The sequence below is a fragment of the Heptranchias perlo genome, chromosome 3, assembly GCF_035084215.1.
Source record: "Heptranchias perlo isolate sHepPer1 chromosome 3, sHepPer1.hap1, whole genome shotgun sequence".
In the NCBI taxonomy this organism is placed as follows: domain Eukaryota; kingdom Metazoa; phylum Chordata; class Chondrichthyes; order Hexanchiformes; family Hexanchidae; genus Heptranchias; species Heptranchias perlo.
This window is the reverse complement of record NC_090327.1, coordinates 111,202,884-111,225,121: the sequence shown is the minus strand read 5'-3', so window position 1 is coordinate 111,225,121 and position 22,238 is coordinate 111,202,884. Positions and strand designations below refer to the sequence as shown.

The 22,238-nt window shown below is 42.6% G+C and overlaps 1 protein-coding gene across 1 annotated transcript in view; it reads right to left on the bottom strand.

Annotated features, from left to right (window-relative positions):
• The window catches only part of LOC137308622 (uncharacterized protein C18orf63-like), a 62,968-nt gene that overhangs the window by 16,999 nt on the left and 23,731 nt on the right, over nucleotides 1-22,238 (bottom strand). Inside the window, exons 7-10 of the mRNA XM_067977232.1 lie at nucleotides 20,063-20,139; nucleotides 16,239-16,348; nucleotides 9,244-9,340; nucleotides 383-468 (exon numbers count right to left, since the gene is read on the bottom strand). Coding sequence (XP_067833333.1) covers nucleotides 383-468; nucleotides 9,244-9,340; nucleotides 16,239-16,348; nucleotides 20,063-20,139 — 370 coding nt within the window. The remainder of the gene's footprint in view (nucleotides 1-382; nucleotides 469-9,243; nucleotides 9,341-16,238; nucleotides 16,349-20,062; nucleotides 20,140-22,238) is intronic.

Here is a 22,238-nt window from a genome sequence, read left to right as displayed (position 1 = left end):
ATGCTTGCTTCAGGAGTGGGAAGAGGACGCCTCGTTTCCATTACCCAATATGGCGTGAGTCGCACTTCCGGCTGGAAGTGTGCGCATGCTTCCTGCCCACCATATTGGGGCTTTAGTAGTCCGAGTAGTGCCTGAAAACAGGCGCTGTGCGGAATCAATTTCTAGGCCAATTGTTTGAATAAACTTGTCAAGAGATTTACAGACGTTTCAGAGAACAGTGAAAAAGGTCATATGGGTGACATCCCAAATATCAAAAGCATCTTAATGAATCACTGAACCGCATGAGTTCTGCCATGACAACTGGGGCTCACATTTGCAGTATGCATAGGATGGAAAATGAAGAACACACTTATTTAACTGAATCTTCCTACATCAAGGATACGTGAACAGCTTCTCTCCAATCAACTTGAAGTATACAGTGCAGTAAAGTGCAATGTCGTCATTAATCTCTGGGAGATTATAACCATACTATAAAAAAGTAACAGTTAGAAATGCTATCCAGACTTTATTGATTTTCTTTCATTGAATAAACCACTTATAATTAACAAGAAAGGTAGTATATTCAGCTTTAGATACAGTACTCATTTTTGCATGAAGATTAGACCTTATTCCATGGGTAAAGATAAATTATAGAACTGGGAAAATGAGACAACTGCATCTTTCATGTCATATATATGTGGTATTTTCTTGCCAATTCCAAAAGACTATCGCTTGTTGACCGTTGGTTGTAAGTGTTTCACTATAAATTTCTTTGAAGAGATGACAATGACAATTAGGAAATGGAGAAAACTTTGCTTGAAATAAATCTTTAGTACAAATATATCAAATGCACGAAAAAAAATTTGAATCAAATAGGCACTGCTGCATACTTATCTGAAAGAATGCCCTTCCATTCTGGTGGATCTGAACTGGCTCAGAAGTTGTAATTCCCTCAAAAATGAATGGCTCCAGGGCACAGGAAACTCCTCTCCATTAGTGACATTACTGGAGTAGCCGCCTATCCACTCAATTAAAACACAGTTCTTGCAGCAAAAACTCAATCGAGCCGATTCCCCGATCAGGCACTCACAGTGAAGAGTTGCGCTCCCAAATCAATGGACGGAATATCAGGCTTCAGGCCTGCAACTTCCTGATCAACGCTTCCTGCCATTGCCACTCCTCGCTGGGAGCATCTGGTTGGGGAATCAGCCTTAATTTATAAGCTTCCCACTATTTCAGTCTCAATCACCAGAAACCTGCTCAACTGATCGCCCAAATGCTTCACAGAGACAACACCAAGTAGCGATGGGGGAAAACAAACAATTAGTTAACCAGACAGATGGTCAAAGAGGTAGGTTTTCAAGAGGTTCGATGGGAAATCATAGAATGATACAGCACAGGCCATTCAGCCCATCATGCCTGTGCCAGCTCTTTGAAAGAGCTATCCAATTAGTCCTGCTCCCCTACTCTTTCCCCAATAGCCCTGCAAATTTTTCCCCTTCAAGTATTTAACCAATTCCCTTTAGAAATTTATGATTAAATCTGCTTCCACCACACTTTCAGACAATGCATTTCAGATTATAACAACTTGCTGCATAAAAAATGTTTACCTCATGTCACCTCTGGTTCTTATGCCAATTATCTTAAAGGAGATTAGGAAGGGCATTTGAATCATCGACAGCTACAGGTGAGGTGCCTGAAGATTGGAGGGTAGCAAATGTTGTGCCTTTGTTTAAGAAGGGCAGCAGGGAAAAGCCTGGGAACTACAGACCGGTGAGCCTGACATCTGTAGTGGGTAAGTTGTTAGAGGGTATTCTGAGAGACAGGATCTGCAGGCATTTGGAGAGGCAGGGACTGATTAGGAACAGTCAGCATGGTTTTGTGAGTGGAAAATCATGTCTCACGAATTTGATCGAGTTTTTTGAAGGGGTAACCAAGAAGATAGATGAGGGCTGTGCAGTAGGCGTGGTCAACATGGACTTTAGCAAAGCCTTTGACAAGGTACCGCATGGTAGGTTGTTACATAAGGTTAAATCTCACTGGATCCAAGGTGAGGTAGCCAATTGGATACAAAATTGGACTGACGACAGGAGACAGAGGGTGGTTGTGGAGGGTTGTTTTTCGGACTGGAGGCCTGTGACCAGCGGTGTGCCTCAGGGATCGGTGCTGGGTCCGCTGTTATTTGTTATTTATATTAATGATTTGGATGAGAATTTAGGAGGCATGGTTAGTAAGTTTGCAGATGACACCAAGATTGGTGGCATTGTGGACAGTGAAGAAGGATTGCAACGGGATCTTGATAAATTGGGCCAGTGGGCCGCTGAATGGCAGATGAAGTTTAATTTAGATAAATGTGAGGTGATGCATTTTGGTAGATCGAATCGGGCCAGGAGCTACTCCGTTAATGGTAGGGCGTTGGGGAGAGTTATAGAACAAAGAGATCTAGGAGTACAGGTTCATAGCTCCTTGAAAGTGGAGTCACAGGTGGATAGGGTGGTGAAGAAGGCATTCAGCATGCTTGGTTTCATTGGTCAGACCACTGAATACAGGAGTTGGGATGTCTTGTTGAAGTTGTACAAGACATTAGTAAGGCCACACTTGGAATACTGTGTACAGTTCTGGTCACCCTATTATAGAAAGGATATTATTAAACTAGAAAGAGTGCAGAAAAGATTTACTAGGATGCTACCGGGACTTGATGGTTTGACTTATAGGGAGAGGTTGGATAGACTGAGACTTTTTTCCCTGGAGAGTAGGAGGTTTAGGGGTGATCTTATAGAAGTCTATAAAATAATGAGGGGCATAGATAAGGTAGATAGTCAAAATCTTTTCCCAAAGGTAGGGGAGTCTATAACGAGGGGGCATAGATTTAAGGTGAGAGGGGAGAGATACAAAAGGGTCCAGAGGGGCAATTTTTTCACTCAAAGGGTGGTGAGTGTCTGGAACGAGCTGCCAGAGGCAGTAGTAGAGACGGGTACAATTTTGTCTTTTAAAAAGCATTTGGACAATTACTTGGGTAAGATGGGTATAGAGGGATATGGGCCAAGTGCAAGCAATTGGGACTAGCTTAGCAGTATAAACTGGGCGACATGGACATGTTGGGCCGAAGGGCCTGTTTCCATGTTGTGAACTTCTATGATTCTAAACTTCTATTTCAGAGTGAGGAACGAGAAGGCTCTGCAACCAAAGACGGAGAGAGGGAAACATGCAAAGGAGGCCAGAGTTGCAAGAGTGGAGTGTGTGTGTGTGGACATTTAGGCTACAGGATGCTGTAAAGGTAGAAAAGTACAATGCCATGGGAGGATTGTAGATGAAAACAAGTATTTGATTTTTTTTTAAAAAGAGAGTAGGGGATGGGAAGCTAATGGAGATTCACAAGCACATGGGTAATAGGACTTAGTGTAGGATAGAATGTAGGTGGTGAAGTTTTGGACAATTTGCAGTTTATGAAGATGAAACTCAGGACTCCGGCAGTGGAGTGTTCTAATGGAAGCAATTAGCATTTTACGTCACTGGATAAGTGCAATAAACATTCAAGTTTTACACTCATTCACAAATGTCCTGTTGAAGGAAATAGAACTTGCTTTCTCACATTACTGAATATAGTGTGGAAATTAATGAACATAGTGGGGTAGATTTTCAACTAGCCACCTGGACATAAAACTGGCGGTGTGGATTGGCGGCACATTGATTTCAATGGAAATGAAAATCAGGCAGTTGCTATAATGGGCAGCTGATCCGCAACACCAGTTTTACACCCGAGTGACAAGTTGAAAATCTACCCCAGTATTTTTTTAAAAATGGGATCATCTTCCCAGTATTGCTGCATTCAGCTGTGGTTTCATAATAAAATATCTTCCATGAATTGTTGTTAAATTATAGCCACTATAACAAACAATTTGGCTATTCAAAATAACAGGTGCACAAAATTGGCTACCAGTCCAAGAAGTTAATTTGGTAACTGCCTTTGAAGCAGTTTGTTTTATGTGCTTTCTTCTTGTTTTAAACAAAAACTAGACATAATATTGATCATATATGCATAACAAGTTGTACTTGTGATTTTTTTTTCACATGGTCAATCAACAAAAGTTTTCCTGTAGCTTTGAAGCCACGCAATATGGAAGCAATTAGCATTTTGCGTCACTGGATAAGTGCAATAAACATTCAAGTTTTACACACATTCTCATGTCTTGTTGAAGGAAATAAAGCTTGCTTTCTCACATTACTGAATATGAGGTGTGGAAATTAATTAACATAGTGGAGTAGATTTTCAACTAGCCACGTAGACATAAAACTGGCATCGTGGATTGGTGGCACATTGATTTAAACACGTTTGCTAAAATATGAGGCAAACAAATTTCATACAAAGATGTTAACTCATTTATTTCACATGGGTTAATACCCCTGTTAAAGCAGTGGACAAAGGACTATCATACAAATTCATTATGTATTTGTATGCTAATATCACATAGCCCAATTTCAGCTGGTAGCAATTTGTGATCATACCTGTATATCTATACATCTATAATAAAAGTCTTGTAACTGGATATTCACTATCTACACAACTTGAATTCCTGTTGTAATGTTCTTATACTTTGTGTGTAACATTTTTCAACATTATAAATTCCTATGTTCACAATTATAATGTGGTGATCTGCCCATATAAACTCATCACAGGAGTGAACCAATCCCGCTCCAGACTGTCTCAGCAAGTGCAGTGATTTTTTTTAAAGCCGAGAGATGGTGTAAGTGAGTGAGTGAGTGAGAACAGTTGCGTTCTATAAATTCTAGAAAGTTTATTAATCTGAGGGAGTGCAACAACAGGGGATATCAACTAGTACAAATTCCCATACTCCCCTTAAATTAAAATTATGAGTCATTTGATATTCTTTAATGATAGCTTTGAGTGTTCTTCAGCTGTGTTTTGTGATTATATGCTGTTTATAGTAGTAGTGCTGATGCAGAACTAAGGAAGCTTCCCGAGGCTGACTTTAAAATAGTTCTCATAACCCTCCTTCATCCTTACCCAAATCTAATGCTTCTTTATAAACTAGTGAATAGCCTTGGCAAGATGTAAATACTGTAGGTTATTTCCGTGCCTTCAGAACAGCATTACTCAAAATTATTTTTAAATAAATGAACAACTATTTTAGTTTTATGCAATATATGATTAAACCAAGCGTGATACTAATTTTTCTGAAATAAAAGTCAACGGTCTTATTTAAAATCCTTGTTCTCCACCACCCACCCAAGTACCATGCAAAGTTTCTCAGTTATATCTTCACTGCTTTCCTCCCGCAGCCTCTGCACTGAGCGACTTCTCATCTTCGGTGATTTCAACCTCTCCTCTGAGCTCACTGCTCTCCTATCTTCCCTTAATCTCTCCCTCCATCTAAACTCCACCCATATTCACGGCTACCCCCTCGACCTTGCCATCTCACGTGGCCTCTCTACTTCCATCATGTCAATTATGGATAAGGCCATCTCTGATCACTTCAATGTATCCCTCTCCACCCACATTCCCCCTCCCACAGGACTACATGCATGCGAAACAGCGGAAGCAACGTGCTATAGACAGAGCTAAGTGATTCCACATCCAACAGATCAGATCAAAGCTCTGCAGACCTGCCACATCCAGTCATGAATGGTGGTGGACAATTAAACAACTAATGGGAAGAGGAGGCTCCGTGAACATCCCCATTCTCAATTATGGCAGAGTCCAGCAAGAGTGCAAAAGTCAAGGCTGAAGCGCTTGCAACCATCTTCAGCCAGAAGTGCCCAAGTGGATGATCCATCTCGGCCTCCTCCCGATATCCCCATCATCTCAGAAGCCAGTCTTCAGCCAATTCGATTCACTCCACGTAATATCAAGAAATGGCTGAGTGCGCTGGATACAGCAAAGGCTATGGGCCCCGACAACATCCCGGCTGTAATGCTGAAGACTTGTGCTCCATAACTAGCCGCGCCTCTAGCCAAGCTGTTCCAGTACAGCTACAACACTGGCATCTACCCGACAATGTGGAAAATTGCCCAGGTATGTCCTGTCCACAAAAAGCAGGACAAATCCAATCCGGCCAATTACTGCCCCATCAGTCTACTCTCAATCATCAGCAAAGTGATGGAAGGTGTCATCCACAGCGCTATCAAGCGGCACTTACTCACCAATAACATGCTCACCGATGCTCAGTTTGGGTTCCGCTAGGACCACTCGCTCCAGACCTCATTACAGCCTTGGTCCAAACATGGACAAAAGAGCTGAATTCCAGAGGTGAGGTGAGAGTAACTGCCCTTGACATCAAGGTAGCATTTGACCAAGTGTGGCAGCATGGAGCCCTAGTAAAATTGAAGTCAATGGGAATTGGGGGAAAACTCTCCAGTGGCTGGAGTCATACCTAGCACAAAAGAAAGATGGTAGTGGCTGTTGGAGGCAAATCATCTCAGCCCCAGGACATTGCTGCAGGAGTTCCTCAGGGCAGTGTCCTAGGCCCAACCATCTTCAGCTGCTTCAACAGTGACCTTCCCTCCATCACAAGGTCAGAAGTGGGGATGCTCGATGATTGCACAGTGTTCAGTTCCATTTGCAACGCCTCAGACAATGAAACAGTAACATTCGCGCCAGACAAGTGGCAGGCAATGACCATCTCCAACAAGAGAAAGTCTAACCACCTCCCCTTGACATTCAATGGCATTACCATCACCGAATCCCCGACCATCAACATCCTGGGGGTCATGATTGACCAGAAACATAACTGGACCAGCCATATAAATACTGTGGCTACAAGAGCAGGTCAGAGGCTGGGTATTCTGCAGCGAGTGACTCATCTCCTGATTCTCCAAAGCCTTTCCCACCATCTACAAGGCACAAGTCAGGAGTGTGATGGAATATACTCTATATGGAAATATATTACCGTTCCTTCGTCGCTGGGTCAAAATCCTGGAACTCTCTAAAAGCACTGTGGGACAACCTTCAACACACGGACTGCAGCGGGTCAAGAAGGCGGCTCATCACCTTCCCAAGGGCAATTAGGGATGGGCAATAAATGCTGGCCTTGCCAGCGACACCCACATCCCATGAACGAATAAAAAAAAACACTTCCTTCTGTGTTTACCCCTGGAAAAAACACTTCCCCAAATCACTTACAACTGCACTTTCAAATTACCAACTGTCTAGCCTTTGGCCCGCCATGCGCCACGATATTTCTGCAACTACCAATCTGCTCAATGACACTCTCACCTCCACCTTTGATGCCCTTATCCTTATTAAAACCATTACACACTCACCCTGGTCGTTCCCCCTGGTACGGCCCTCATCACCGCTCCCTTAAGTCCAAGGGACACAGACTTGAATGTTTATGGTGGACAACTGGTTTAGTCATTCATCGCCAGATCTGGCTGGACAACATAAAGCACTATCAGGTCCTGCTCTCCTATTCCAGGACCATCATGGAATGCAAACCTAACGCCCTGCTTCTCTTCACTACAAACCCCTCTCCAGTGCCTCCTCCACCCTCACCTCCAACAAGTGCGAGGAGCTCATGGACTACTTTGTCAGTAAGATTGAGACCATCTGTGCAGCTGCCTCTGCTGCTTCACTCCCTTCCCCCAGCCCACCATGCCAAATTTCCCCTTCAGATCCCCCCCTGCCCTAGCCCTGAACTTCCATCTTTAGTTTCTCTCCTATCTCCCCTTATACCCTCTCCAAATTCGTCTTGACCATGAGACGAATCTCCTGCTCCCTTGACCCTATTCCCACCAAACTGCTGACCATCCAACTTCCCTTCCTGGCTCCCATGTGAGCTGATATTGTTAACGGTTCGCTCTCATGCACTGTCCCACTCCCCTTCAAATCTGCTGTCATCACTACCCTCCTCAAAAAACTCAGCCTTGACCCCTCTATCCTTGCAAACTACCACCCTATCTCCAACCTCCCTTTCCTCTCCAAAGTCCTTGAACGTTTTGTCACCTCCCAAGTCCGTGCCCATCTTTCCCACGACTCCATGTTTGAATTCCTCGAGTCAGGTTTACACTCCTGCCATGGTACTGAAACAGCCCTTATTAAAGTTACAAATGACATCCTATGTGACAGTGGTAAACTATCCCTCGTCATCCTTCTCGACCTGTCTGCAGTTTTTGTCGCAGTTGACCATACCAGCCTCCTCCAATGCCTCTGCTCCATCGCCCAGTTGGGTGGGGCTGCCCTCGCCTAGTTCCATTCCTATCTATCCAGTCGTAGCCTGAGAATCACCTGCAATGGCTTCTCTTCCTGCTCAGTTACCTCTGGAGTCCCCCAAGGATCTCATCTACATGCTGCTCGTTGGCGACATCATCCGAAAACACAGTCAGGTTACACATGTACGCTGACGACACCCAGCTCCACCTCACCACCACCTCCCTCAGCCCCTCCACTGTCTCTGATTTATCACACTGCTTGTCCGAGTACTGGATGCGCAAAAATTTCCTCCAACTAAATACTGGGAAGTATTCGGTCCCCGCCCCAAACTGCGTTCCCCAGCCACCGACTACAGCCCTCTCCCTGGCCAGTCTGAGGCTGAACCAGACCATTTGCAATCCTAGTGTCCTATTTGACCCTGAGATGAGCTTCCGACCACATATCCGGTCCATCACCAAGACAGCCAATTTTTACCTCCGTTACAATCCCTGTCTCTTCCCCTGCCTCAGCTGATCTGCTGCTGAAACCTTTATTCATTCCTTTGTTACGTCTGGACTTGACTATTCCAATACTATCCTGGGCGGCCTCCCATTTTCCACCCTCCATAAATTTCATCTCATCCAAAACTCTGCTGCCATCTCCTAACCAAATCCTATTCTCCCATCTCCCCTGTGCTCGCTGATCTACTTTGGCTCCCGGTCTGGGAACACCACGATTTTCACCCTTGTTTTCAAATCACTCCATGGCCTCGCCCCTCCCAATATCAGTAACCTCCTCCAGCCCAACAACCCTCCAAGAACTCTGTGCTCCTCCAATTCTTGCCTCTTGCACATCCCCGATTTTAATCACTCCACCATTGACGGCTGTGCCTTTAGCTGCCTAGGCCCTAAGCTCTGGAATTCCCTCCCTAAACCTCTTTCTCCTCCTTTAAGACGCTTCTTAAAATCTACCCCTTGACCAAGCTTTTGGTCACCTGTCCTGATATCTCCTTATGTGGCTCTTTGTCAAATTTTGTTTGAAAATGTCGCAGTGCCCTACGACATTTTACTGCGTTAAAGGCGCTGTATAAATGCAAGTTGCTGCTGTTGTCTCACCATATTTTTCCAGTGTTTCTGAAAATCTCTGTAGGATTGAAATGGACAGTGTGGTGGAATCTCATGGCTGATGCTGACAATTTGCCCCTTCTTCATACTTTATTAAAAAAAAGAGCAATTAGAAGTAAAAAGCTGAACATCCATAATCATCTCATCACCTATTGATATGACACACAAAGTAATAAGAGTAGACATGTCATGGGCATGATTTCGACTCCATGCCAGGGGGGGCAGAGGGGGTCAAAGTGAGGACGGGAAACCCGGAAGTATAGGTTTCCAGGATGTCCTTACGATTTTGACGCAAGGACGTCTTTTAATTTTTTTTTGTCGGTTTGCCATCCGACTGACTGGCCTAATTGACAGGCTGGCCTCAGTCAGACGGGAGAGCAGCCAGGGAGAGTACGTGTTCAGGTAAATCTTTGTTTGCATGGATGCGGGGGGGGGGGGGGGGGGCGGAGGAGTCAGTCATTTGGGGTGGGGGGGGGGGTGGAGGATCAATCATGGTCGGGGGGGTGGTGTCGGGATCGGGGGAGTCATTGCGGGGGTCCGGGGTCCGCGATCGTTTGGGGGGAGGGGAGAGGGTATCCGTGACTGTTTGGGTGGGGGGGGTGGAGGTGGGGGTCACTGCAGGTAGGCTTGTTGGGCCTGGGGGAAGCACTCCTGCGCCTCCGGGCCCACAAGCTGTGCCAGAAAGGCAATTACCTGTTAGTTTTGGGCCTTCTTTCAAATGGCGTTAGAGAAGGCCAGGGAATCCCTGCCCCCAGAGGTTGAAATTAGAAACTCTGGAAAAAATGGAGGCCCACAGCCTCCTTGTAAGCTTTTAATCAACAACCCACCTCCTAGGAGCGGGTTGCTCCCCCGCCCTGTTGGAAAGCAGAAGTGGACGGGTTGGAGGCTGGTCCAAAATTGTAGCGATTCTGAATGCCCCCCATCCCACCTGCTTTTCCCTTTTCAAATCGTGCCCCATGTTTCTGTGACTAGCAATCAGAAGGCTAGTCACCTCGCGGAAATTACTTTTTATTTCTAAATATTTGTTTTTCTCTCTAATGTATACAGGGGGGGTTAACTTTTGTTCAAGGATAAGGCCATTTGTTGGGAGTAGTCATTTAAAGTCATGACTGAAACACTTTATTATCCTGTAATTATTATCCTGTACCGTAAGATTAAATTAATGCTACTGCCATTGTGGTAAGTGCTCCTAAACCCACACATTTTCCACAATCTCAAGTTCTATGAGATCAAGAATGGTCTCTTTCTTGGTACCAAGTCTGGCAACAGCGCCATATTTTATATGATCCTCACTGTTACTTGCATTACTTTCTGGGTAATGGAAATCACTCATCATTGTACTCACCTTTCCTGTAATACTCTCAATTATATGTTCAAATAATAATTCCATTCCAATTTCTTCCTTTTTCCCATGGTGGCAATAAAAAAAATCTAAGTGTAAATATTACTATAAACATATTGCACAAATAATAATTACTCCACAATTTATTTTAAAATATTGGTTAAATTTGCATCCTCCCTTTCAATTTCCCTGTTATATAGCTAGGAAATGTGTTGCATAGGTCTTACTAAGACACAATCATATTTGTCATGGGAATTTAGTATTTGCCTTTTCTGTCAAATTGTGTATTTTTGTCACTTCAAAGTTGCATTGATAAAAATATTCCTTAATCCACCTTTAGCAATGGATGGTTTGGCAGAGGAGAGTGAGACCCAAAAGCACTTGATTTGGTCCAGCTAGTGATAGCTAGCCAGTGAAATCAGAGGAGGGGAAGGTGAGTTGAAGATTGAAAGGATGAGGAGTCTCTCAGTGCAGAGGCTCAGAGAGGAAGGGAGGGTGATATCACAGGAACAAACTGGGAATGGTGCTTGTGGGGGTGGTAGAGAATGAGGATGAGTGATGAGAGGGGTGGAACAAGGTGCAGATTCAGAGACAGTTGTGAAGAAGGAGTGAATCCAGGAGCTGTTCGAGGGACAGAGTATCAGTAAGCGTGCTGCTGGGTGTTGTCCAGCAGAAAGAGAGGGCCAATGAACAGTGGAGAGTCAACTATGAGCCAGCAGAAGTTGATCGAGGGGTCCAGTGGAGATGCTTAGTGGCCTCAGGTTTTAGCAGTGTGCACCAGCAGATCCAGTACACCAGTAAAGGAGCAAGAACCAGTGGACCCAAGAGCAGTGAAGTCCAGGGATCATGGGGAGGGTTTGGGTTCGGTACATCCATGGAATCAGTGCAGTGGAGTGAGCTGGTCCTAGAAACAGCTTTAGGGATGTAAGGAGCACACAAAAATCAGGATCAGCAGCAGGAGCTTGAGGAGTCGGTCCAAACCAGTACAGCAGTGGGTGACGGAGAAGTTCTGTAAGATGAGTGGAGTCAGCAACCATGAGAAGAAACAAGAAAGCAGAAATCATTCAGCAGCAAGGGAGCAGAATCCAGAGCAGGATGGGAACCAGCATCAACAGTTCAGAGCTAGCCCAGCATAGAGTGAAAATTTCCTATGGCAGAGCAGAAGACTGAGCCTGCAGAAGAAGATCAGGTTCAGCAATAGAGGCAGTCCAGCACAGAATACAGTCTCAGTAAAATGGTGGAGGCACAGTAAAACCCAGAAGCTAGTGGAGAAATGGACTTCGACCCAGGAGAAGGCAGATTTCTAACCAGGACCCAAAACAGCAACAGAGTAAAGCTGAGAAGCCACCAATGTACTGAAGTACTATCCTGAAGCTCAGCGAGTAACACAGCAGGGGGGGGGGGTGGTGAGTGAGTACTGCTGGCTGGAACAGGTTACAATTGAGTGGCAGAGTAGAGTCACAGCAGGTGAGGCAGACAGTGTAGTCCAGCAAAGCAGTGTTGTCCTGATGGTAAAGTTGTCTGGGAAATCAAATAGAAGTAGAGTTCCGACCATTGAAAACAGCACAGTAAAAACATAGAGCAAGCTGTGTTGGGGGATGGGCAATGTGCTCTTCACTGGTACCACTAAACTTGTAGATTGAGCTATAACGCACTCACTATTAGGGGCAGGAAATCTTAAGCAGCCAGGGAGAGGAGACCGGAGGAAAAGAAGCCAAAGAATGGCAATAGATGGAGTTGCAAAGGAGAGGAGCTCAGTGGGGAATAAAAACAAAAAATGCTAGAAACACTCAGCAGGTCAGGCAGCAACTGTGGAAAGAGGAAGGTAGGGTTAACGTTTCAGGTTGGTGACCTGCTGAGTGTTTCCAGCATTTTCTGTTTTTATTTCGGATTTCCAACATCTGCAGTATTTTCCTTTTAGAGCTCAGTATGGATCTGCCAGCCCAGGAGCCATCTTTCACAAGACTACTGAATTTGTTTTTGCCCCCAGGGAAAATAAAATATATTAATTATCTGTATTCCCAGCAAGGCCAGGGGGGCTAGTCAGGTACAATGTGTGCAGAAAGAAGATGTAGGTAATATTTCCTTCTTCTACATATCGCATCTTCCACACACCACTAATTTCTACACACAAAGGGTTGTAGAAGTTTGGAACTCTTCTGCAAATGGCAATTGATACTAGCTCAATTGCTAAATTTAAATGTGAGATAGATAGCTTTTTGGCAACCAAAGGTATTAAGGGATATGGGCCAAAGGCAGGTATATGGAGTTAGATCACAGATCAGCCATGATCTTATCAAATGGCGGAGCAGGCACGAGGGGCTGAATGGCCTACTCCTGTTCCTATGTTCCTATGACTGGACAAGTTATACTTCAGGACAAGGAGCAAGGAAGTCCTTGTGGGGGTGAAGAAAAGGCATCAGTTGCCAGAACAGAACTACCAAACAGGATTTCTTTCACTGCTGCTAAATCCAAACAGTAGTCTTTGGAAAAATGACGTGGATTACTCCATATGCTACTAATGGACACTATTTCAGGAATATCCAGGAAGCTGTGGATGACATATAACTGACCAGAAAGGTTTCCTCCAGCTAGATAGCAGGAAAGCAAAATATTTGCATGAAAGCCACCGTTCAAGTGACAGACAAATACCTTCAGACATTGCAAAATAAATAGTTGATACGATTGAGAGTTTTGGTACAGTTCACGCAGTTTACCAGAGACCTACAGGAATCTATAACATGGAACCACATTTCTAGCACCAATCTGAGGGAAAGAATAAAAGGGGTTCCTGATCTAAAAGAAAATGGAATACTATCTGGTAAGAAACCTGGGTGTATCTAACGTACCATACCATTAGTATGCCAATTGGGGAAAGCGGATCAATGACCAGTGCCTGGATCTCATTAAGCCGATGTGCTGAAACCAGAGACATCAAAAATGTGTTCTTCCATGGCGGGTATATCAGATTACAAAGGCTGAAGAAAGGTTACAATAATTTGTGTAAAGTAATTGACAGTACCAGTTTGACAGCAAAGGTGGTTTATCTGGATTTAATTTTTAAGATCACCCTCAGAGGATGTTCTCTACATGACTTTGAAGCAAAGGGGTTGAAGAATCTCAGTTATATAAACATGGATGGAACTGGGTTCCAGTTGTAAGTCAACAAGATGTTGCAGGAATTTAAGTCTCCAGGCTGACTTATCCTTTGTCCTTGAGCAGAAATATAGGAATTGATGACTACCTGGTGACACAAAGAGGTCTATCAATGGATGGGTAACTGAAAAGTCTGAAATATTCTTGGCAACCTGCATGTAGATCTTCCAATTGTGAGTGGATTAACAAGCAGTTGAGAGCATGGTTGACTTGCCATGAACCAGAGTCTGAAAGTACCTGAGGGCTAAATGTAGCGTTCACAAGTCAACCCTGTTAATGTACCAGCTAGAGTGGTCTGTGGTCCACTTGTCCTGAGACCTTTCATGCAAACAGGAAAGCATCCATCACCAAGGTCATTTGAGGAATTGGTGGCCTTAACAAAACACTCGAGAACATTTCCTGAGCTCCACAGCAGAAGCTTGAATGAGCAACCTGCAGGGACGCCACTGACAGCAGGTTCATTTGTAGAGATGTCATAAAACAGTTGAGTATTTGGAAAAACAAAGATGACTGCCATATTCAGACCAAGAACACAAAAGCAGTGTTCTGCTGTGATCTTGAATTCCTTGTGAAGACACCAATCTCTGAAGGACTGCAAACTGGTCTGAGCACAAAATAACTTTAAGCTAAACAAGGCACCTAATGAGTATCATGTTCTGCCCTGGTTGTTAATTAGTCTTGCATAACTCATGCTGAAACTGGGTTCCTCAAATGTGGCATTTTTTGGACTGTTGTCCGAGCAGTCTTTCAACAATTAGATAAATGTGGAAGCAATGCATCAAGATGCTTCCCAACGACAGACATTTCAAAAACACTACTGGGGCAAGGAAACATACAAGTATTGCATTAGTGCCTGCAACCCTGAAAACTAAACCTGAGATACCCATGAATGGCAACATAAATGTAGGCATCCTTTGCATTTATTACAGTCAGCTGAACTTCCAGGATAAATTTTGTGAGGCTCCAGCTGCTGGCAAGCCAGTGGCTGGCAAAATTTACCAACTGCTTAAATAACCAGCTAATTTTAGTACCTTGAACTGTTCCTTAGATAGGAACATGTTCAGTGCTGTGAGATCAACGATAGGACAGTAGCCTCCCAATGTTTTGGGGACAATGAAAATTTTTGAATAAAACCTACCCCTATCCTGATCTGGATGCAGCTGCTTGATTGGGACAGACAAAATGCAGTCTCAGTTGCCAGTTTATCCATCAGTCAAGGGTCCCTCAGATGATAAGACAAAATCACACCAGAAAAGTGCAGAGGGTACACCATCCTGATGGTCTTCTGAACCTAAATATCTGTGATGATTCCTTTGAACAAGTGGCTATCCATCTGCATCCTTTATGGAAAGGGTCTCTGCTGCAGGGACAGAGCTGGATTTGGTTGCACGGGTGCCTGTGGTGAAAACCAGAGTCCAGACCCTTGTCTAGGCTGATCTTCCCCATGGTGGTCCGTTGCTCTAGGTCCGCGACTAAAACCTCTAAATGCTGTTGTGGTCCCTGTATAGGCATGGAAATGGGAGCTAGACCTGTGGTAGGAGGTTCCACCCTTCAATGCCAATTCAGGTATGGACTGGAGGCTTTGTTAGTACATTTGTAACTTCCTAGCAAATCTTTCATTTCTCCAGAATAACGTCAATTTCCAAGCGCTATCGACCTTCAGCAAGTTCAGCTGAATTCCAGGACGGGACTGTGCCAGTAGGGGTAATTGGTGTTAGTCCATCCTAATTATTGTTGCTTGTGGTCTTCCTTGAAGCTGGATGCTTTGAAGACAATGAAGAGTTGCAGTGTCACTCAGTTTCAAAAAAGTTCTCAGTGATCATGGTAAGTCTTCTCATGGGTGCAATGATTGAGACAGTCAATGCTAGATGTCGACTGTTCAATAGAATTTATCAGTGTATGTACAGCTAGTGCCATATTTACTGGTGATATCAATTGGACGGCTGTGCTGGGCAGTATGGTGGCACCAATCGTTTGGGATGAACTTGTAACAGATGGAAAAGAACTGGTTAATACTAGTTCTACCAGGTGGGACCCATTAGGAATTTTCTCTTGGATTATGTCCTTTAGTCTACAGAGTCAGTCTCACCTGGTGTGTGCTGAAAAGCCGGACAAATATTGTAACTGCTAGTATTGTGTTTTGTGGACAAGGACTGTCCGTGGGCATCAACAACAAAGGCCTGTGAACATTTTCCACAATATTTCAAGCAAATGCAGATGGTAGCCCTTATCAAAACCTTCATAGAATGTGATGAGATGAAGAATTTGCAAATAATTTCAACAAACCTGAGTGAAAACTTCAACAAGTATTGATAAATTACAAAGAAACTTGAAGATGCAAAGGTCTTTGGTCAGAACCATTAATACCATAATAAACCATTATGAATAGGAATACTTGTGCATGAACATCAAACATTCATCGGAGGCTGGGATAAACAAACTGAAAATAATATTACTGTGCAGTAATATGGAATCCTACAAAAATTACCTGGGCAACACATAGCACCATTTACTTGCAATAAAATGTTTTGGAATTACTGCAAATCTATTGTTGTAGAAATTCTTCAACACCCCTGTTGATATGTCAAAGTCTTCAACCTATGAATTAAGAAAGATTTTATTTTTAATAATCAATTAAACATAATGCATAGTTGATCTCCCATGGTCGCACACAGGGAGTCAAGACCAAGTGTAGTCTTCAGGTGAAGTGGATTAGAGGGTAGGGGATAACCTGAGCAAGGTGCACAGATATTTCTTGAATAAATACGTTTTTTTACACAGCGAGTTGTGACGATCTGGAATTCACTGCCTGAATGGGTGGTGGAAGCAGATTCAATAGTAACTTTCAAAAGGGAATTAAATAAATACTTGAAGGGAAAATTTACAAAGAGCAGAGGAATGGGACTAATTGGATAGCTTTTTCAAAGAGCTGGCACAGGAATGATGGGCTGAATGGCCTGCTCCTGTGCTGTACCTACTATGATATGATACTGTGATAGAAGATATAGGAGTTTTGCTGCAGTACAGGCTGGGGAGCTGGGAGATATAAAATTGAGGTATTACCATGCTACCACTGGTAGGAAAGTATAATTACAGTGTGACAAGTTTACACAGGCTCTTTCCATTATAAATATGGACACAGGAATTTATAATGGGAAAAGTTGGTATTAAAGTGTGACAAAAACGTGACAACAGGAAGAAGGGTTTTGTAGACAATATATATTACAGCTATTATTCCTATAAATAAATGGATCTGCAAAATGTACATTGTACTTAAATGAATAATGTCACTTACTGAAACTAGAAAGTATAAAAAAATTAAAACACCATATCCTAAGATGAAGGTGGCCATTCAGCCCATCTAAATTCATCCAGAAAGATGTAATGTCTCCCTATTGCACTATCCCAATTGTTTCTTCAAGGCGCCAGGATTTTCACCTCCACTACTCTATCTGGAAGCGTATTCTATATGCTGATCACTGTCTCTATGAAGAAGAATTTCTTGAAATCAATCTTAAATTAACCTTTTAGTTTGAATGTGTGTCGTTTTGTCCTACTCTCGCAATTTAATTTAAAAGTAATATTCCAGATTTATGTATTCCATTCCCTTAACTATCTTGCATAAGATCATCTCTCAGGACACCTCCTTTCCAGGCTTTCCTCATAACTTAGGTCTTTGACAATAGAGATCAGTCTTGTAGTTCTTTTCTGCACTGCCGCCTGCACTTCAATGTCTCCCATGTGTCTCAACGACCAGAACCAGACACTATATTCAAGATATGAGTTCTACACAAAAAATTTATATTTAAAAATAGAATAGGGTACACTCTTTCTGTACACAAACCTTACTTCCTGTTGTCACACCTTTGTGAACATTTACTACTGTAAATTGCCATGTCAACATTTTCCATTCAGTTTTTCTAATGTCAACTGAGAGGATATAGTTGCAGACTCTTGCCATTAGGTGGCTCTATGGACTAAGTTTCTGAAGTCTCTCTCCCAACTTTCTTGTCATCTTGCAAATTTAAAAAAAAAACTTATATTCATCAACTGAGCATGGGCAACACTGCACGGACTTTACTGGTGGAATAGGCCAAATCTTGCGAGAGTGGGGAATCTCGTGGCGTGCGCCGTTAGTTAGACTTTTTCCTGAACCCTTCAGCTCGAAAAATATTTGCTGGAAGTGCGAGCTGATAACGGGGCATCTGGGACATGAGTGAACGACGGGACCAATAGTGTATCTCCTTAACCAATGAGATTTAAGGATTAAGAAAGAAACAGAGGAACAACGGGAGGAGGGTAAATTAGAGTGGGTGAATTAGAATCAAATCAGGTGCAAAAAGAGAAATAGAAGGAAAGAAAGATTGGATTAAAAGAAAAAGTGTGAAAGGAAAAGTAAGAAAAAAAATGTGAAATTTGAAATTTTTTAAATCTCTAACAATTTACTAATGCAGGGATGAGACTCAACAATTTAAATTGTTCCCTTTATGGACCGGAGGAATTGATTGGCATTGCATTAACAATGATCACATCATTAAAAAGGTACTTACGCTATTAATTATGAGCTAATTTTTAATGGGCAATTAATGCGCTAATCCAGTAAGTTCTTAAAATTGATGGGGAGGCTAAGAGTGAGATGCTGGTTGCGTGAGGCAAACAGCAGAGCAGCATAAATCGATCAGCAAGTTCTGGAGATTCGCAACTCACGGCATATCTCTTCATCCCCTGAACTTGCTGGCCGATTTGTGCATTAATAATGGCATGCGTCATTAACATGCAGTTATTTTTCCAGGATGATTTGGCTCAAATATATATGTATGTATGTATATTGGTGTACCAACAAAACGTACTACTGAGAGATAGGATACAGGTTCACTGCCACAATTTCACTTTGAGCTTCTGGGTGGGGACACAACCGATACTGAATATAAATGGCAGGTTTTTAAGAGCATATTAAATTGCATAGAAGCCTTGTACGTGCTCAAAGTTGAATGAGGGATGAGTGGTCAGAAGAAGCTGAGGTAACTGACTGGTCATGTACAAAAGTCAACAAGACGTAAACAAAAATGCTTCTATAAATTAAAAGTACATAATACCTGGCAAAACAAAGACAAGTTAAAGAAAACTAAGGCTGCTATTAGATCAATTAAAAGGTTAATGGAAAACAGGAAAGTGGACAACTGTGGTAGTAATGGGAAAAGCTTTTTCAGTAACATCAAGAGAGAGGACCAAAGTTTTGTGAAGTACCTTATTGTGTGCAAGTGTTAAGACTGTAGAAGATGCTTGACTACTGCAAGCAGAACTTGATGTGCTGGAAGAATGGATTAGTGTTTGGCCAATGATGTTTAACTTAGAAAAGTGTAATGTTATGCACATGGGCAGGTCAAATGCCAAATATACTTACACCCTACATGGAACGGAACCAAAGCCAGTAGTGAGAGAGAGAGAGATCTGGATGTTTTAATGCATCACTTTCTAAAGCTTCATGACCAATGCCATGAAGCTAATGCTAAAGCAAACAGGGATTTAGATTGTATTCACAGGACAATTAACTATAATACAAAGCATACCATTTTGTCAATGCAGAAGAACTTGGTTAGTCCTCAATGAGAATATTGTGAGGAGACCAAAACTAGACACATGATGGGTGATATTGAGACTCTGGAAAGGGAGCAGCAGAGGATCAAAATATTGATTCCTAGTTTAAAACACCTCAGTTACCCAGATAGGCTCAAAGAGCTGGGTTTGTATACTTTAGAACATTGTATACTCGGGAGATTTATAAAATAATGAAGGGATTAGATTGTTAGGGAGGACCAGGGGTCACAATTACAAGTAAGGGCAGAACTAGGTTGGATGTTAGGCGGTTCTTCTTTTCCCAGAGATTAGTGGACCTGTGGAAAGTTTGCTGGCGTGCGGTGAACAATGATTTGCTGTATTCCTTCAAGAGGGACTGATTAGAGTCTATGTGATATCCTGGACTAATTTTGATTAAAGGAATCAGAGAAGAATTTTCCAGATTTTTTCCCCTAATTAGCCTGGGTTTTTGTCTGGTTTTTCATCTCTACCAGGCTCTGGGCAGGTGGATAATATCTGTATTGTGATGCATTAGGTGTCATTTTCATATTTTTATATGTTCACAGTCAGATGTTGGGAAAAGTGTGTGGCGGTTAAGAAAAAATTAGCACAATGGTTACAGTTGCACTGGAAGGTGGTTAATGCATAGTGCACAAATACCCCAAAATAGGGATAAAAATCCATTAAATTGTTTAATAAAATTAAAACTTAAAAGTAAGAAAAAGCAGGTAATACCTTTGCTATAGACAGTCGAATGGTGGAAGCTTCAATGCTAACACACAGTTGGGTCTCTGAAACATTCAACTCCATAACTGTAATTAAGTATATTGTACCACTGATTAAATCAATAACTCCTCAGTATTATAAGTTTTTACCCTATGACTGTTGAAAAAGTTCAACATTTTTTACATTACAAATGTATTGAGTTAGAATTGTTACAAATCAATAATTCACTAAATGCATCTCTAACATCTCTGGCAATTAAATTTCAAAGACAATTTATGTAAAAGTTTGGAGAGTGTTTGTCACACTCCAGATGTCACACTTCAAAGTGTCAAAAGTACAAAAAAAGACCTTGAGCAGGAAATTTATAAGCATCTGATATCTGAATAACTGCATACTTCTCACCACACAGCAATCAAGCTCTAACTGACCTCAGGACCCATTTAGATCACTCCACACAGGGAGTACCTGAGCAGTGGGCTTAAAAGCACACGCTAGGTTAAGAGTTAAACATCACAACCATACTCCAGAGACATGACGCATCATGAGAAATCAGCTGTAATTTGTAGCCTGCAGCTTGAAGAAACTTTAAGAAGTGATTGCTGGAATTACATAAGAGCTTTTGTAAAGTCTTTTCATTTTGCCTTGTACCTGGTTACAGCTGGGCACTGGGCTTGCCACTGACATCCTGAAAACATATGAGACCACTGGGATATTTTTGCCCCCACCCTCATTATGAGGTTCTGGGTATCAGGTAGGTATGAAATTCTGAATGGGCATTCCCTTGTTTACAATTTTAATGGGGGCAGAGGACAGGATGGGGGAAATGAGTGTGAGACAGTATATTACTAGAATGCACCCTACAAGATATTACCCGTCCTCCCACTCCCCAGCAAAAAATATACAGGCCACATAGATCTTATGAAGATCTGTTGTGAGGATACTTTACCAAAGAGGCAATATAGCTGTGCCAGCTATCACATGAAGACCTGTGGCCATGATTATCAGCCTGGACAGCTCTGCCTGTGGCAATGAAAGTGAAGACCACACTCAATTTTTATGTCAAAGGTTCATTTCAAGCACCCATGGGAGATCTGTGTAATATCACCCAGGGTGCCAGCCGGGCATGCATTTGTCAAGTAACTGACACACCTTTAGGACAACTAGGGAAGTCATTGAGTTTATTATGACAGCAAGGCAACAGTGAAATAGGGCCATCCAGTTTTATCATTAGTTGGGTTCCTCGAAGTGCAGGATGCAACAAATAGCATGCACGTAGCATTGCAAGCTCCCTCAACGTTCTCGATACAAAGGGGTACCAATCACCAAATATCCAGATTGTATGTGACCAGATGCAAAGAATCCTTCACCTCAATGTTAGATTTGCTGGAAATTCCCATGATGCATTCATCCTCAAGAATTCTGCGCTCCCTCAGCTCTTCATAGGTAGTCAAGTGAATGGATGACTTGTGGGTAAAGAGGCATATCCCGTGCTGCCATGAATAATGACTCCTCTAAGAATTGCAAGAACAGCAACTGAGGAGCACTAAAATTAGAACTCAAAGTTGTCCTTGAAAGAATAATAGGGGTTCTAAAAGGGTGCTTTGGTTGCCTTGATAGATTAGGAGGGCTCTGCAATATGCTGAAGAGCTTGTATCCAGCATAGTTGTAGCTTGCTGTGCCCTGCACAACTTCACCATCCATCATTTCGAGGATTTCATTTCCAACAACGTTCACCTGAGGAAGGAGGAAGTCTCCGAAAGCTTGTAAATTTAAAATAAAATTGCTGGACTATAACTTGGTGTTGTAAAATTGTTTACAATTGTCAACCCCAGTCCATCACCGGCATCTCCACATCATGTCCACAAAAAGTCCCAGGCATGGATATTCCTGGGGGAGGTGTTTCGAGCTGATTTGGAGGCAGAACATGTCATGGAGCATCAGAGGACAGTCACTCAAAAGGTCAGCTCAGTGACAGCTGTAAGGGGCATCAGAATTCAACTTCAAATGAAATATTCTCATCTGTTTAACAGCCTCCTTTTATCACCAGTGTCAGTAGTCCTTATTCCCCTGACTTCACATAAATTACAAATCCTTCAATACAGTACTCAGCCTAGAACGTGAGTCCACATAGTATGAATAAATAACTGAGAACAATCTAAGTGCACATTCTTCTATATTATATGAA